The sequence below is a fragment of the Papio anubis genome, chromosome 12 (assembly GCF_008728515.1).
Source record: "Papio anubis isolate 15944 chromosome 12, Panubis1.0, whole genome shotgun sequence".
NCBI classification, from domain to species: domain Eukaryota; kingdom Metazoa; phylum Chordata; class Mammalia; order Primates; family Cercopithecidae; genus Papio; species Papio anubis.
In genome coordinates this window covers 16,347,178-16,362,212 of record NC_044987.1, presented here as the reverse complement: position 1 = coordinate 16,362,212, position 15,035 = coordinate 16,347,178, and the positions used below count along the sequence as shown (strand labels likewise).

At 45.9% G+C, this 15,035-nt stretch overlaps 1 protein-coding gene across 7 annotated transcripts in view; it reads right to left on the bottom strand.

The window, feature by feature from the left end:
* Nucleotides 1-1,801: 1,801 nt before the first annotated feature.
* JAML (junction adhesion molecule like) overlaps nt 1,802-15,035 on the bottom strand; it is a 35,268-nt gene continuing 22,034 nt past the window's right edge. For 4 of the 7 annotated variants that reach the window (XM_021926595.2, XM_009187386.3, XM_009187384.4 and 1 more), the window contains 6 exons: nt 14,185-14,294; nt 11,715-11,952; nt 8,731-8,869; nt 6,616-6,709; nt 5,355-5,441; nt 1,802-2,743 (listed from right to left, as the gene is read on the bottom strand). In XM_021926595.2, coding sequence (XP_021782287.2) covers nt 2,651-2,743; nt 5,355-5,441; nt 6,616-6,709; nt 8,731-8,869; nt 11,715-11,952; nt 14,185-14,294 — 761 coding nt within the window. In that variant the 3' untranslated portion in view covers nt 1,802-2,650. The other 3 variants (XR_002517243.2, XM_021926594.2, XR_004177336.1) reach the window with 3 other exon arrangements.

The following is a 15,035-nucleotide window of genomic DNA, read 5'->3' as shown; positions in this document are numbered from 1 at the left end:
AAATTCAAGCCGGCTGCAGAAATTTGCATAAGTCACAAGGAGCTGAATGTTAATCCCTAAGACAATGGAGAAAATGTCTCCAGGGCATGTCAGAGGTCTTCATGGCAGCCCCTCCCATCACAGGCCAGGAGACCTAGGAGAAAATGGTTTCGTGGGCCAGGGCCAGTGTCCCCATGCTGTGTGCAGCCTAGGGACTTGGAGCCCTGCATTCCAGCCACTCCAGCCATGGCAGAAAGGGGCCAACATAGAGCTCAGGCCATGACTTCAGAGGTTGCAAGCCCCAAGCTTTGACAACTTCCACGTGGTGTTGAGCCTGCAAGTGCGCAGAAGTCAAGAACTGGGGTTTGGAAACCTCTGCCTAGATTTTAGAAGATGTGTGGAAATGCCTGGATGCCCAGGCAAAAGTGTGCTACAGGGGCGGGGCCTTCATGGAGAACCTTTGCTAGGGCAGTGCAGAAGGGAAACATGGGGTCAGAACCCCCACACAGTCCCTACTGGGGCACTGCCTAGTGGAGCTGTGAGAAGAGGGCTACCGTCCTCCAGACCCCAGAATGGTAGATCCACCAACAGCTTGCACCGTTCGCCTAGAAAAGCTGCAGACACTCAATGCCAGCCCATGAAAACAGCCGGGAAGGAGGCTGTACCCTGCAAAGCCACGGGGCAGAGCTGCCCAAGACCATGGGAACCCACTTCTTGCATCAGTGTGACCTGGATGTGAGACCTGGAGTCAAAAGACATCATTTTTGGAGCTCTAAATTTTGACTGCCTCACTGGATTTCAGATTTGCATGGGCCCTGTAACCACTTTGTTTTGGCTTTGGCCAATTTCTCCCATTTGGAATGGCTGTATTTACCCAATACCTGTACCCCCATTGCATGTAGGAAGTAACCAGCTTGCTTTTGATTTTATAGGCTCGTAAGTGGAAGGGACTTGCCTTGTCTCAGATGAGACTTTGGACTGTGGACTTTTGGGTTAATGCTGAAATGAGTTAAGACTTTGGGGGACTATTGGGAAGGCATGATTTGTTTTGAAATGTAAGGATATGAGATTTCGAGGGGCCAGAGGTGGAATTATATGGTTTGGTTCTGTGTTGCCACCCAAATGTCATCTTAAATTGTACTCCCAAAATTCCCACATATTGTGGGAGTGACCCAGTGGAAGATAATTTGAATCATTGAGGTGGTTTCCCCCATACTGTTCTCATGGTAGTGAATAAGTCTCATGAGATTTGATGGTTTTATCAGGGGTTTCTACTTTTGCATCTTCCTCATTTTCTCTTGCCACCACCATGGAAGAAGTGCCTTTCACCTCCTGCCATGATTCTGAGACCTCCCCAGCCATGTGGAACTGTAAGTCCAATTAAACCTCTTTTTCTTCCCAGTCTCAGATATGTCTTAATCAGGAACAGGAAAACAAACTAAATACAGGCAGTATGGCCACTTTCACAATGTTGATTCTACCTGTGCATGAGCATGGGATGTGTTTCCATTTGTGCTGTCTATGATTTCTTTCAGCAGTGTTTTGTAGTTTTCATTGTAGAGGTATTTCACCTCCTTGGTTAAGTATATTCCTAAGTATTTTAATTTTTTTGCAACTATTATAAAAGAGATTGAGTTCTTGATTTGATTCTCAGCTTGGGTGCTATTGGTATATAGCAAAGCTACTGATTTGTATACATTAATTTTGTATCCTGAAACTTTGCTGAATTCATTTACCAGTTCTAGGAGCTTTTTGGATGAGTGTTTAGGGTTTTCAAGGTTTATGATTATGTCATCAGCAAACAGACAGTTTGACTTCCAAATTACCAAGTTGGATGCCCCCCTCAAAGGATTTTTAAGACTAACCTTATCGAATCTTACAATAGCAACCAAAAGTATAGGAACCGCACATTTCAGACCAAGAATTAAATCAGTGGCTGTCCACCATGGCAACCCATGAGTATCAAGAGAGACAAATGCCTAAGTTTCACTGAGAAATTTCAAATTAGGAGGCCTGTGGTGAGGCCCCACAAGGAGCCACCAGCAATGCCCAGCAGGAATGAAGAACCACTGAGTTAAATCCCAAAGCTGTATTCATACCCCACTTCCAACCCATTCACCCCAAACCTTTCCCAGGACCCAAACCAGCCTCTAGTGTGTTGGCACGGTTTGGCTTTCCTCCAGGAACTTCAGTTTTTCCAGAAGTTTCTAACTGTAAATTCCTCACCAGGACTTTACTTCCCCCATCAACCAAGGCATAAAAAAAGGACGATTTCCACAAACCACCCTTATTTAGAAATAATGTGCCAGAGGAATGATTTAGGTTGGTTTTTATCTCTGATTCTTCCCAGTAACTCATACCCTAAGAATACTGCCAACAGGAGGGTCTGATCCAGTGGGGGCCTTGAGGCCACTCAGCTCAGCCTGGTTCCTAGGGCCAGTGTCCCACTCTGGAGGCCAAGTCCATGCTCCCCTCCCCTCACCAGAGCCTGTTCCTCCAGAGCTGTCCAGTCTCTCTGCCAGGCTCCAAACTCTCCACCTTCAGTGCATTGACCAAACAATGAGACAGGAGGACAGCTGGGAGGGCGGGAGTCCGAAATCACTGGTAGAGTGGCGCAGGACACACAGGGGAGTCTCCACTGCTGCTGAGATGAAGGGACTCTCCATTCTTCTCAAAAGGCTTGTTGTGTTTTTGGCATTCCCCCACCTGACTTTTTTTCAAGTGAGTTTTTCCGATCTGACCTCAGAGAAGGCCAAACTGGGTGCTGTTGGGGAAGGGCAGAAAGAAACAAAACATGCTTGTAAGAAGTAGTTCGTAATCATAGCAGCTGCCATTCATTGAGCTCTTCTCATGAGCCCAGCCCAATACTGAATTTCATATGCATCATCTCATGTGATCCTTACCACCAGGAGGTAGGTATTATGATTCCCATTCTAAGGATAAGGAAACTGAGGCTCAGACAGGCCAAGTTACCTGCCCAAGACCATCTGGCTGCAATACAGAGTTAGAATTTGGACCCAGGTCTGTCCAACTCCCAGCTTGCAACCTTAACCACTGTGTGTACAGCCTCAGAAAGGGAAAACAGCAAGGTGCCACTACATTTACATGAATTTCATCAATTCAACAACAAAATACAAAGGCTCTTTGTTACCTCTGCTCCCTATCAGAGAACACCTTTATAGATGAAGTCTCAAACAAGTGGCCTGCAGTCCCAAATTCACCAACAGGCTTATTTAACTTGGCACATCATATTTTACAATAACTTGACCGGCCCCTGCCGGCCTTTGAGTTTGCAGCCCAGGCCTCTCCTCTTACTCTGTTGGACCTGGATCAAGAGGAGAGGAATGGTGTTTTCCACAAAATCAAAACCATAATCGCCTAGCATTAAACCTGGGGAAGGTAGCTGTGAAGACAATTGTTCCTCCCCACCTCGGAGACTTTCTGCAAACAGTGCCACCCTGGCTGGTGACGCACTCAGCAGTAGCCACAAGGCAGCTATATCGGCAGGTCTCCAGGAGCCAGGATGAGGCCTCGCAAGTTACTGCAGTATCACATAACAAAATGGGAGAGAAATACAGGGGGAAAATGATTCCATTCAGCTGCAACTTCAGTGGAGTTAATGTTTCACTCGGTGGATCCAGGCCAGGCCTCTGATCTCACACTTCCCTGGCAGACCTCTCTCTGCTGCAATCAGCTGGGAGTCATGTGTCCTCAGGGCTGGTGCGACAGGAACAAACAAAGCCCATCATTCCACAAACAGAGGAGGCCAGCCTTCCCAAATCCAGCAGAACACTGCTCCTTAATGGGCTGGGTGCCTATAATTAGTCTACAAATAGCACCATGCTCATCACCAGCTCACTCCGTTTGTTCCTACCCCTACTCACTGCACGCCCTGCAGTGCCTTTTCCAGGTGCTGTAGTTCTCTGAGGGCCTAAAGTCTAAGCAATGGGAAAGTAGGAATCAGACTCCGAAATATTGTATGAGATCCAGCATGTAGCCTGCCTGGCAGTTAGATTATGAGAAGGTACAATAAGTCACAAAATTAAGAAACAAAATCTAAGCAGTGGAAGGAACCCTACTTTGAGCTTTTGATAGCAAGGAAAACAACTCACTGCAACACAATACTTGCCCAAGGATCTTATCCTATTTATCGTATTTTCTTTCTCTCTCTCTCTCTCTCTCTCTGTCTCTCTGTCTCTCTGTCTCTCTCTTTGGTCTTGCTCCATCTCCCAGGCTGGAGTACAGTGGCGGGATCTTAGCTCACTGCAACCTCCACCTCCCAAGTTCAAGCAATTCTCCTGCCTCAGCCTCCCAAGTAGCTGGGAGCCCGCCACCATGCTTGGCTAATTTTTTTGTTTGTTGTTTTTTGTTTTTTTTTTTTGAGACGGAGTGTCGCTCTGTCGCCCAGGCCGGAGTGCAGTGGCCGGATCTCAGCTCACTGCAAGCTCCGCCTCCCAGGTTTACGCCATTCTCCTGCCTCAGCCTCCCGAGTAGCTGGGACTACAGGCGCCCGCCACCTCGCCCGGCTAGTTTTTTGTATTTTTTTAGTAGAGACGGGGTTTCACCGTGTTAGCCAGAATGGTCTTGATCTCCTGACCTCGTGATCCGTCCGTCTCGGCCTCCCAATGTATTTTTAATAAGACAGGGTTTCACACCATGTTGGCCAGGCTGGTCTCGAACTCCTGACCTCAAGTAATCCACCTGCCTCAGCCTCCCAAAGTGCTAGGATGACAGGTGTGAGCCACCGCACTCGGCCTTTCTTTTCTTTTCTTTTCTTTTTTTTTTTTTGAGACAGAATCTCACTCTGTTGCCAAGGTTGGAACTGTAGTGGTGGATCTCGGCTCACATAACCACCACCTCCTATGTTCAAGCAATTCTCGTGCCTCAGCCTCCCAAGTAGCTGGAATTACAGGCACGCATCTCCACACCTGGCTAATTTTTGCATTTTTAGTAGAGAGGGGGTTTTGCCACATTGGCCAGGCTGGTCTTGAACTCCTGGCCTCAAGCAATCCACCCACATCGGCCTCCCAAAGTGCTGGGATTTCAGGCATAAACCACCACACCCAACTGTGTTTTCTTTATTAGATTGAATTAATGAGGCAAAAGACATTCTCCCTGCCCCCAGTAAAGGCCACTCTTCACTTCTTTTCACCACTAATATAAATAATCTCTGGTGATAACCTTTAATCCTTGAGCTTGGGTAAGAAAGTTTGATATCACTCTTCTATCCAGCAGAACTTCAGTTTCTCAGACTTTCCTGCTACTTAGAAAAATCACTGCCCTCAGCAGCCTCCCTGGGCAACCCAGCCACACCCACCACCACCACCACCTGAGCCTCTGACACCTGGCTCAGCTGGGGCCAGAATCATTCTCACCATGGTCATGTAGGTGGCCTCTGATTTTTCACTTGGTTCTTCTTCCTCGATCACCTCCCGTATAATTATTGAGGAGTAAATGTTTTTCTAGAGGGGGAAAATGGTGCAAAAATTCCTAAAAATTAGATGAATCTTATACACCAGAGAAAAGGCCACCTATTCCTATTTGCTGGGCATCGACCACCCAAACTGGGAGGTTCAAAGGTTACTGAGAGCTAGAGAATTCCCAATAATGATAATTCAGCCTTCAGTCTTCTTGAAAAATAACTGTCAAAGAACACAGTCTTAAGAACCAAACTCTTTGCTTCAAAAGCCAAACATCTTTGTTTAGATGGATGTTTAGGTAGCAGCAGGGGTTCCTTATCTTGCTAAATTCCTTGTATTGTGGGGTTATTTCCTTCTAATTACAGTAAAGGCAGAATGGCATTAATCAACAGGGTACTGTCATCATTTCCCTCAGAGGGTTTATGTGGCAGGGCCAGCCCTCATTGAGCCTCACAGCTGTGAGGTTCATGGTCCTGTCACTCGTTGGGAAAGCAGTATCATCCAGTGGCCCATTCTTGGACTACTGCACTCTACTGGGAGAAAATCCTACTCTTGGGACAAAAACAGCCCAAAACAGAGAAAGGTAACTATTCAAAGAGCGTTTTTAAAATTAAAGAAAGAAAAGAAAGAATAGGAGTTAAAGAAAACCAATCCATTTCTCAGTCTCTAGAAGCAATTATTTATAACTCCATTACTAATCAATAAGGAGAGAAAAGTCCTTCTTAATCCTTTCTTGCTAAGGTCTTAGACTATTTCATTTTAAGCATTAGAACTCCTTAACTCCTGAATATATTATAATTCCCCATTAGACTTTAGACAAACAGCACCTCCTAGATTACAAAGCATTTGCATATCATCATCTTATGTGAACCTTACAACAACCCTGTCAAGCAGGCCAGGTAACTATAATATCTTTATCCTTATCCTCATTTTGCTGGTGAGACTAGGGGAGGTGGCAGAGCTTTCTGACTCCAAGCGCAGTGCTCTTTCCTCAGCCCAATACCAGAAACTGCTGCCTGGGGCTGGTTGAGCCAGCCCCATGCACTGTACTCCTCAGAGGCTCTTATTCTAGTAACAAAGGCTTCCTGAGTCCCTGCTCTGTGCCAAGCACTGGCCTGCAAGCTGCAACATACAGTGGGTAAGACATGGTTCCCGGGGAATGAGAACGGCCCAGGCCTGCATCTGCTTAGTGTTTTAGGCTGAAGCGTGTGTTCACCTCCCCTTCACAGCTTTCAAAATAGCAGGGTTCTTCTTTTATCCCTGGATTAGTCTTCTTCGTGTTCTTCACCAAGGCTGTAGAATTCACTAAACTGCAAGACATAAAGAGCATGTGGAATTAACCAGCTGGCATGGTTTATTCAAGGGTCCCTACATGAGACCCCCTCTTGGCTTTGTGAAGAGAGAGACCCCAGAGAAGACACTATTCTCTCTGGACTCCTACAGCCAGGGCTACCTGGCTCACCTGGAAACCTGAGAAGCACATCTCTTCTAATGAAGAACAAGAAGCCGTTCTGGAGATAATTTAGACTGAAAAACGGCTTCAACTTCTCTATTATCACTGAAGACACTTTCAGTTCTTATGGGAGAGGTAATTTTAAGTGAATGAAGAGCGGGGAGATAGAATTCCACTTGACCATCGTCTCTACGTTTCTGAGGACCAGGGAGTGCCGCGGAACCAGCAGGGGGCAGCAGGAGCTCAGCAAGACACCAATCCAAAGGGCTCCTGGCCTCTCCAGGGGGCGGAGCGGAATAATCCCCACGAACACCCCACCCAAGCCCCAAGCCCCGAGCTCCGCGCCTGCCTGGTCGGGGCCCCTTGGCCTTTGATCTCATGACCATTTGCCTTCTGAATATACTTTCTTTTTTTCTATTTTGGCCCAAGGCAGAACTAAAAAAAAAAAAAAAAATCAAAGTTTAAGCTAGAAAAGAAACCATATGTTCTGGTCTCAGTGGAAATACTTTCATTGTATTTTCTGCTTTTAAAGTTGTATCTTCTCATTGTAAAATAATTCAGATAGTACAGAAACATAAACAGTTGGAAGTGGAAGTTCCCTGCAACCCCTCACCCCATGGGATCCACCTTCTCCTTCATCTCAAATTCCACGCCGTTACCCACATTTTACAACTATCCTTCCCAGCCTCTCTCAGTGTAAGCGTAAGCTCACACAAAATGTAGTTAGTACATATACTGCTGGAGTGAGCATCATATTATTTTCTCCTTTATAAAAATGAGGTCATCCCATAAATTCTGCATTTTTACCCCTTGGATATCTTTCCATGTCATCACACAGAGGGATCCGGAGTGTTTCATTGAGTGAAACACTGGTTCACTGAATCACTGCCTTTCTGACAGACACTGGTAATGATCCCTATTTTTGATTATAAGCATGACTGCAGTTTTGCACAAATCTCAGCATATCCATCTAATTATTTCTTTAGAATAAACGACTAGACATGGAAGTGCTACCTTTCCTTTGGGGGGAAACTGAGGCTCAGACAGGGGAAGTAAGCTGAGAGTGGAACCCAGGTTGTCTAGCTCAGTGCTCCGAGCATGCCCAGAGCAAAGACCTTCAGAGAGGCCAGCCAAGTTCAAACCCAAATCAGGAAGCCCTAGGGAGGGGAAGTGAAAACTTAGCAGGTCCAAGTGTTTTCTGCACAATCAAAGACCCACTGGGAAAGAACACTCAAAAGTCAGGATTATTCATGAGGCCCTTTCCCACTGACACTATTTCAACAAGACAGTCAATCTGTGCCCCTCATCGATAGTTGGATAAACTGAGGGGCGTGGATCTGCCAACAGCCAGTGAAACACTAGTGTCCCTGTTGGAGCATCTGGGGACTTCTGAGACCCTGGGAGAACTACTAATGAAATCCAGGCCTTGAAAAGCACTTTTTTTTTTTTTTTTTTTAGACAGAGTCTTTTATCTTTTAGATAAAACCACTGGCAACCCTTAAGATCTTAGCTTCTATGTGGAACGTACAGTGTGGATAATTTTAAAATCATCTCTTAGGCAGTGAATGATACCATGATAGTTCTTTTGTAAGATTTATGCTCTGAATTATGCCCTACTGAGACCCCCATTTCTAAGGGAGTTTGTAGTCTTTACGTAATACCAAAGTGAATGAGGAGAGTGTAGGAACATTAAATTATTTTCCAGGCACAGTGAGCAAAGTGGGCAGGGTTACCACAGTTGATTCTTTAAAATGCTCACTTTAAAATGCCCACTTCTGTGAGAATGGCATAGTAGGACCCTATCACCTCTTCCACTTTGGATAGAAGCAGCCTTGTACCCCCAGCCTCCCGACCCAAGGGGCGGGGGCAGCCCTGTACCTCTTATTCCCACAGGTCCTCTTCACGATCAATATCAGAACAGGGAGCAGCAGGATTGTGGCACAGACAGTTCCCACGATGATCACCAGCTGATTACCACCCAGGACCAGAGGCCTCAGGGCTGCCGGGGTCACCAGTGCTGGGAAAGGAGAAAAGCAAGGAGAGGGTCTCAATAACTTTAGCAAAGAGCCGAGAGCCCCACAGCCCTGTTCCAGGTAGCACCAGCCAGGCCAGGAAGCGGAGGGAAGGCCAGACTCTACCCCATATCTGGACACTAGGGACACTGTCTCCATGAGATTGAGAACCAAAGTCTAACCCCCCTGTTTGCCCTAAAATGTAGACTAAGGTGGGTGGGAGAAGAGGCTAGCACTTCACCTGTAGTAAAGTTTCCTTTCACGTCAACAATTCTGTTCTAAAATTTGGCTTAACAAGTGACCGAGAAATAACAGGCATCTTAGAGGCTGCTGATCTTCCCCCGGGCAAGTGGTTGTCTTCAAAAGAACACATGCCGCAAGACTCAGCCCCACAACGACGATACCAAGGAAAGCCTCTGGAGGTACTTCTGCCCATAGGGTACCTTCTACTCATCTGCATGGTTCTTTCTAAACACATAAAGCAAGCACCTCCTCAGGAACAGACAGCACTGGGTACAGGGGATTCAGAGACAAATGATGTATGGTCCCTGCTTCCAAGGAAGGAGACAAACACATCAACAGAAAACCACAGGCTGCTGTAGGCACTACAACAGAAGTCTGTACGGGGAACAGAGGGTCACAGAAAAAAGGGTGCCCAATTCTATGTGCAGCAAATGAGAATTTGCCAGCAAAAGTTCTAAAGTTTAACCTGAGACTTATAGGAAACATCCAGTTTCTTGGGCAGACAATCTGGGGAAGGACAGAGGGGATGTTCTGCGTGAGATCTGAAGGCCTGACAGGATGGTGATTTTAGAAACTAGAAAGAGTTCAATGGGTCTGGCACAAAAGTGGCATCTGTGGGTGTGCTGGAGAATTTGGCTGGAGAGATGATAGGGTCCAAGTCAGGAAGGACCTTGACTATCTCAACCAAGAATTTGGCATTTTTCTGCAGGCAATGAAAAAACCATTGAAAGATTATTAGCAGTGGAAGAGAAAGTTCTTAATGTGATATAGAAAGATGGCACCAAGAGCCGTGTGAAGAATGAGGAGCAGTGGCTGAGAGAGAAAGCAGAGACTGGTTAGAGGCCTACAGTTCAAGACAGAGATGAAGACAGCCAGAACTAAGGTGGCAGTGACAGACTGGAAGGAAGACAACTCCAAGAGTCTGTAGTAGGAGTCAAGGACTTGTTGACCTGACCTGTTAGATTGGGGTCAAGGAAAGGGAAGGAATCAAGCACATCCCCAGGCATCTAGTTACACAACTGAGGTTGGGGAGATGGGCTGAGGAAGGGTGTACAGGGGTAGGTGAGACTTGTCGCGTATGAAGGATTTGTGGAAAACTTGTGTAGAGTTTACTATGCATATCCATGAGTGTGTGTGGAATTGGGTCCAACATAGAGTGCATATAAAATATAGTGTCCAACGCTACTGAGGGAGAGAAGGCTGAGGATGGATAGTTGCAGTGCCATTGGTGGTCTAAGCTGGAGTACAGGTAGAATAAGCCAGAATGCAGTGCACTGAAGAGTTAATGGGAGATGAGACAGTAGTATTCCAAACACAGACCTTTAGCAAGCTATTTGGCTATGTTGAGAAAGAAATACATGATTGTGGTGGTGGTTGTACAACTCCGAATGTACTAAAACCATTGAGCTGAACGCTTTAAATGGGCAAATTGTATGGTATGTGAATTGTATCTCAGGAAAGCAATCTGAAGAAAAAGAAAGACACAGAATGGAGCTGAAGAAAAAAAGACGTAGAAGGGAGTTGGAGTGGGTCAGTGGTAGAATCGAGCAAATTTGAATGGTAGAAGCCAACAGAAAGTGAGAGCTCAAAGAGCCATGTTGTGAGGCTCCTGGGAAGGATGCCACCTGGGCACAGGGGGCCAGATAAGCCCAGAGCAGAAGGGACCCTCCTCTGTCTCAGGATGGCAGGGCAGAGATAAGGATGGGGAGACATAGATATGTTTGTGGGTAGAGAAGCTGCATGAGCCCCCATAATAGCTCGATTTTCTCTGTGAATTGGACTTCTGAGAAGGAAGCACACAGAAAGATGATGGTTCTTTAAGAAACCCATCTGCCCTGCTCCCCTCTCCAGCTGGAGACAAGGTACCTCCACAGACTTAAATCTCTGGCCTGAGGTATGAGGTATGTTCCATCCTCACCCCATCTTCCCCGCCCCCAATCAACCACAACCAACTCCTGAAGGCCCTAGCAAGGGGCAAAGTCCACAGGCCACATCCTGATTGCTAACTGGGTTATGGTTTAACTTCAACCCCTCACTTATCAACCTCTCTCTGTCAACACAATCGAGTCTTTCCTCTCCTACACACCACTGGCCTTGATGCACGCTGTTTGCCAGAACCGAGAACCTCTGATCAGAAAACCCCTCCATTTTTGGTTCTGGTGCCTGCATGTTCCTCTCTGTTCCTGGCTGTCTCTCACTAGCTTAGGATCACTTCCCGCTCCACTCTAGCGCGTACAGCACCTCCCTTGAAACCAAGTATGCTGACTTTGGACATCAACTCAGATCCTTCCCTGAGCTTCTGTATCTTTACATCAATAGATGACCCTGGCAATGAGTGGGGTCTGGCAGAGGATTGGTATTCACTAAATTAGCTCCCCTGTCCCTGGCCTAGCAGCGGGGCCAGAACTAGGGTGAGGCAAGTCAGGTACCTGAGGAGCCACCTCTAAGGAGGCATCATTCTCAGGGTTGTGCAAGGCCAGAGTCAGCACCTGAGAGGGATGCCTCCTTCAATTTTGCATCCTAGGAACCTCTCCGGCCTCACTCTAGTCCTGGCCCCATGCACCAGCCAGGAGGTCCCTCAATGCCCCCCAGCCAAATGTTAGATACTTCGAGGCTCTTCTGGGCTGACATGCAGCACAATGGTTTTCTTGAACACCAGGTTCCCTAGGTGGATACTGCAGGTGTAGTTTCCTCCGTCTGACTCCCTCACTCCTTGAAGCACAATGGAACCGTCATTGCGGAAAATGTCCCCCACCAGGTTCACACGATTCTGGAAGTGGCCCCAGCTCTGGGAGTACCCCACGGACATCCTGAGTTTGTGGTAGTAACGAAACACAATCTCCTCCTAGAAGGGGAAGGCAAAAAGTATGAGATTGTGAGGACTGGAGTGGAGCGGGGAGCGGAGAAAATGGGGGAGGGAAGATCTCAGGACTCCCAAGGCCCTGCTAGGTGAAGGCAGTAAGGGTATTATCAGAAAGCTTTAAATAACACAAAGTCATGTACACGCACATACACATGTGCATGTGTGTGTGCTTGTGAAGGACATCACCAAACCATGAACAGTTGTTCCATCTGAACAGAGGGATGAGAAAAGGAGGACTTTCATTTTGTGTACCTTTCCAGTAAAAAAAGCAAAAGTATACTTTTATTCTTGATGACATTTCTAGTTGGATTTCCAATAGGAACCTGAAACATGTCTAAAACGGAACTCCATCTTTCCCCCAAACCAGTTCTTTCCAGTCCATCCCATTTGGGTACATGGCAATGCCTTCCTCCAGATACTCAGGCTAAAAATCTTGGAGTCATCCTTAATTTCTTTCTGGAAAAAATCACATCAAATCCCTCAGCAAATCCTATCACCTCAACCTTCAAAATAAATCCCCAATCCAGCCAGTCCTCACCTCCTCCACTGATACCATTCTGGTCCAGCTCATCTCTCACCTGGGTTCTTGCAACAGCTTTCTTACTTGTCTCCCTGCTTATTTGCTATGACAATCTATTTTCAGCAGATGAGGCTTTAAAAATGTAAGTTAAATCATGTTACTCCTGTGCTCAAAACCCTTCATTGCCCCTACTCCCATTTATACCAAAATGCAAGGCCCTGCATGACCCAGCCCATCTCCCTTTTCCTCTGACTTCAACTTCTACTTGCTCTTCCCTCACCTACTTAGGTCACTGCACTCCAGCCACATGGACCTCTTGGCTGCTCCTTGCATACTGGCTGCAGGGTCTTTGCACTTGCTACTGTCTATGACTGCAAGAACATTCTTCCCCTACACACATGCAGGATTCACTCCCTGACTTCCTTCACACCTCTCCTCAAATGTCATCTCAGTATGGCCTCCCCAAGCACCCACATAACAAAAACCACAAAGTCCTGCTTTATCGTTCCCCATAGGCTCTTACTATTGCCTGATGTATTATATACTTCTTTATTATTTTATGCGTATCTCCCTCATCTTAGTTGTAAGTTTCCCATCAGGTCAGGGGTTTTGAGTATTCTTCATATAGCAGATGCTTTAAAAATAACTTGTTAAATGAATATTGGCATTTAAAAAAAAGGCATGCAGATTGCTTTTTTAAAGCTTTTAAGAAAAGTTAATGGGTATGTAGACACAAACGTGAATGAAGTGACCTGGCCCCTAACATTTGTCTCTTGTGATTCAAATTCACAACCTCAAAATGTCAATTCTCATCCTATTTTCTCCTGTGAATCACTCAATGGATGACATTTAAATGCATGGCAAGCTCTCAGGGGTGAACCTGGGACCAGATGTAATTCCCCATACTCCATCATGATGTCACCACTGTGACCCACTCAGATAGCATAGAGGAATCAAGTGCAAATGACTTTGTTAGAGAGATGACCTGGAATATGTTTTAATTTATAAAAGTTAATCTTTAATAAATTTTGCACCTTAACTTTTATTAATAACAAGTTACTTGGGATATCCCCACAATACATGTTGACTCATAAGTATACGACCACATCATGGTTGAGATCTACTGGTCTAATGAACGAACTTGCTGTTTACTGCTGTATAGATCTCCCAAGAAATACCCCTCACCCTGGCCCCCAGGATCGATCAATCCCAGCACGTGAAGTACCCATGAAAATTCCCTCCATCACATAAATGGGGCAATGGAGCACAGATGAAAAGTCACAGAACTAACTCCTGTAAGAATAAAAGTGTAATCACTTTTATGCCTAGCCCATTGCTTTCCTGGCTGGGCCACAAAAATCATCTCCCTCATTCTCCCACGGACTCTATACAAAGGAAAAGGGAGAAAGAAGGAAACTAAAATGTAGGGGCCAAGTCATGTACAAAATGCTTTACATGTACAATTTCACATTGGCATCTAAAAGTTAAGCATCATCATCATCTTCTTGTTCTTCTTCTTCTTCATTGGAGTTATCTTTCCCACCAGAAAGCTGAAATTGCTAGGAGAAGATCCAGTTCTGATAAGCCCCAAAGCCCAGGCTCTTGCAACACCTCCTCATGTGCCTGATTCTACCTCTGTCCTGACACCATCAGCCAGAGCCTTCTCTAACACAGTGATGTTTCCTCCTTGTTACCTTTGCGCGCCGTCCTGAAAATATCCATTCTACCTTGGTCACGTGTTTCACTTCTGTGCTCTGGAAAACACATCCCATCCGAAGCATTTCACCCACGCGGACCATGAGCTCTGAGGATAAAATAGTAAATCAAGTCAGACTAAAGTTATAATCTATAGAAGTCAAAGACTTTCTAGAAGAGATCATGGTTAGCCAAAGACCCTCAGCAGCAAAAATCACTGTCACCACCAAACACTATACATATTCCCTCTGTAGGTGATCCGGAGGATCCTCCCTGGATCCAAAGTACTCACAGCCTCCTCCCTCAGACCAGCACAGCAGCATCCCCAAGATGAGAATACCCTCTAGCTGCCCACATGTACCAAGCCCGAGGGTTTCTGCTGTCTCCATACCACTGTAAACACTTTCTGGTCCTCTTTAATTCCTTTCTCTTTCCCTTTTTCCAGAATTCCTCCCATGAACTCTAATTTCACATCAAGTTTGTACTAAAGGAAGTATGGAAAATCTCAAAGGCCCCACTTTATGTTCATCGTCTTAGATACCAACATCTGCTTAGCATAAACAGGAAGTGGAAAGTTATAGAACTCTCATTCTTATATTTAACCCACTGACTCTCCCAACTAAAAAAAATGAACCATGGGTAACTTTCTTCAACTTCTTTTATTCTTTTTCTTTTATTCTAGGACCTAGTTCTGGCCTTGGTACAAGTCACAGGACTCCTTGCTAATTAGGCCAAGACAAAAGACTTTTCTTTCTGTTTTCATCCTGCTCTCTCCCGCCCCCACCCTCCCCTCTTCCCCTGCTTCTGGCTTTCCAACTCCTAGGCTCTTCCTTCTGCCTATTGTACAAGC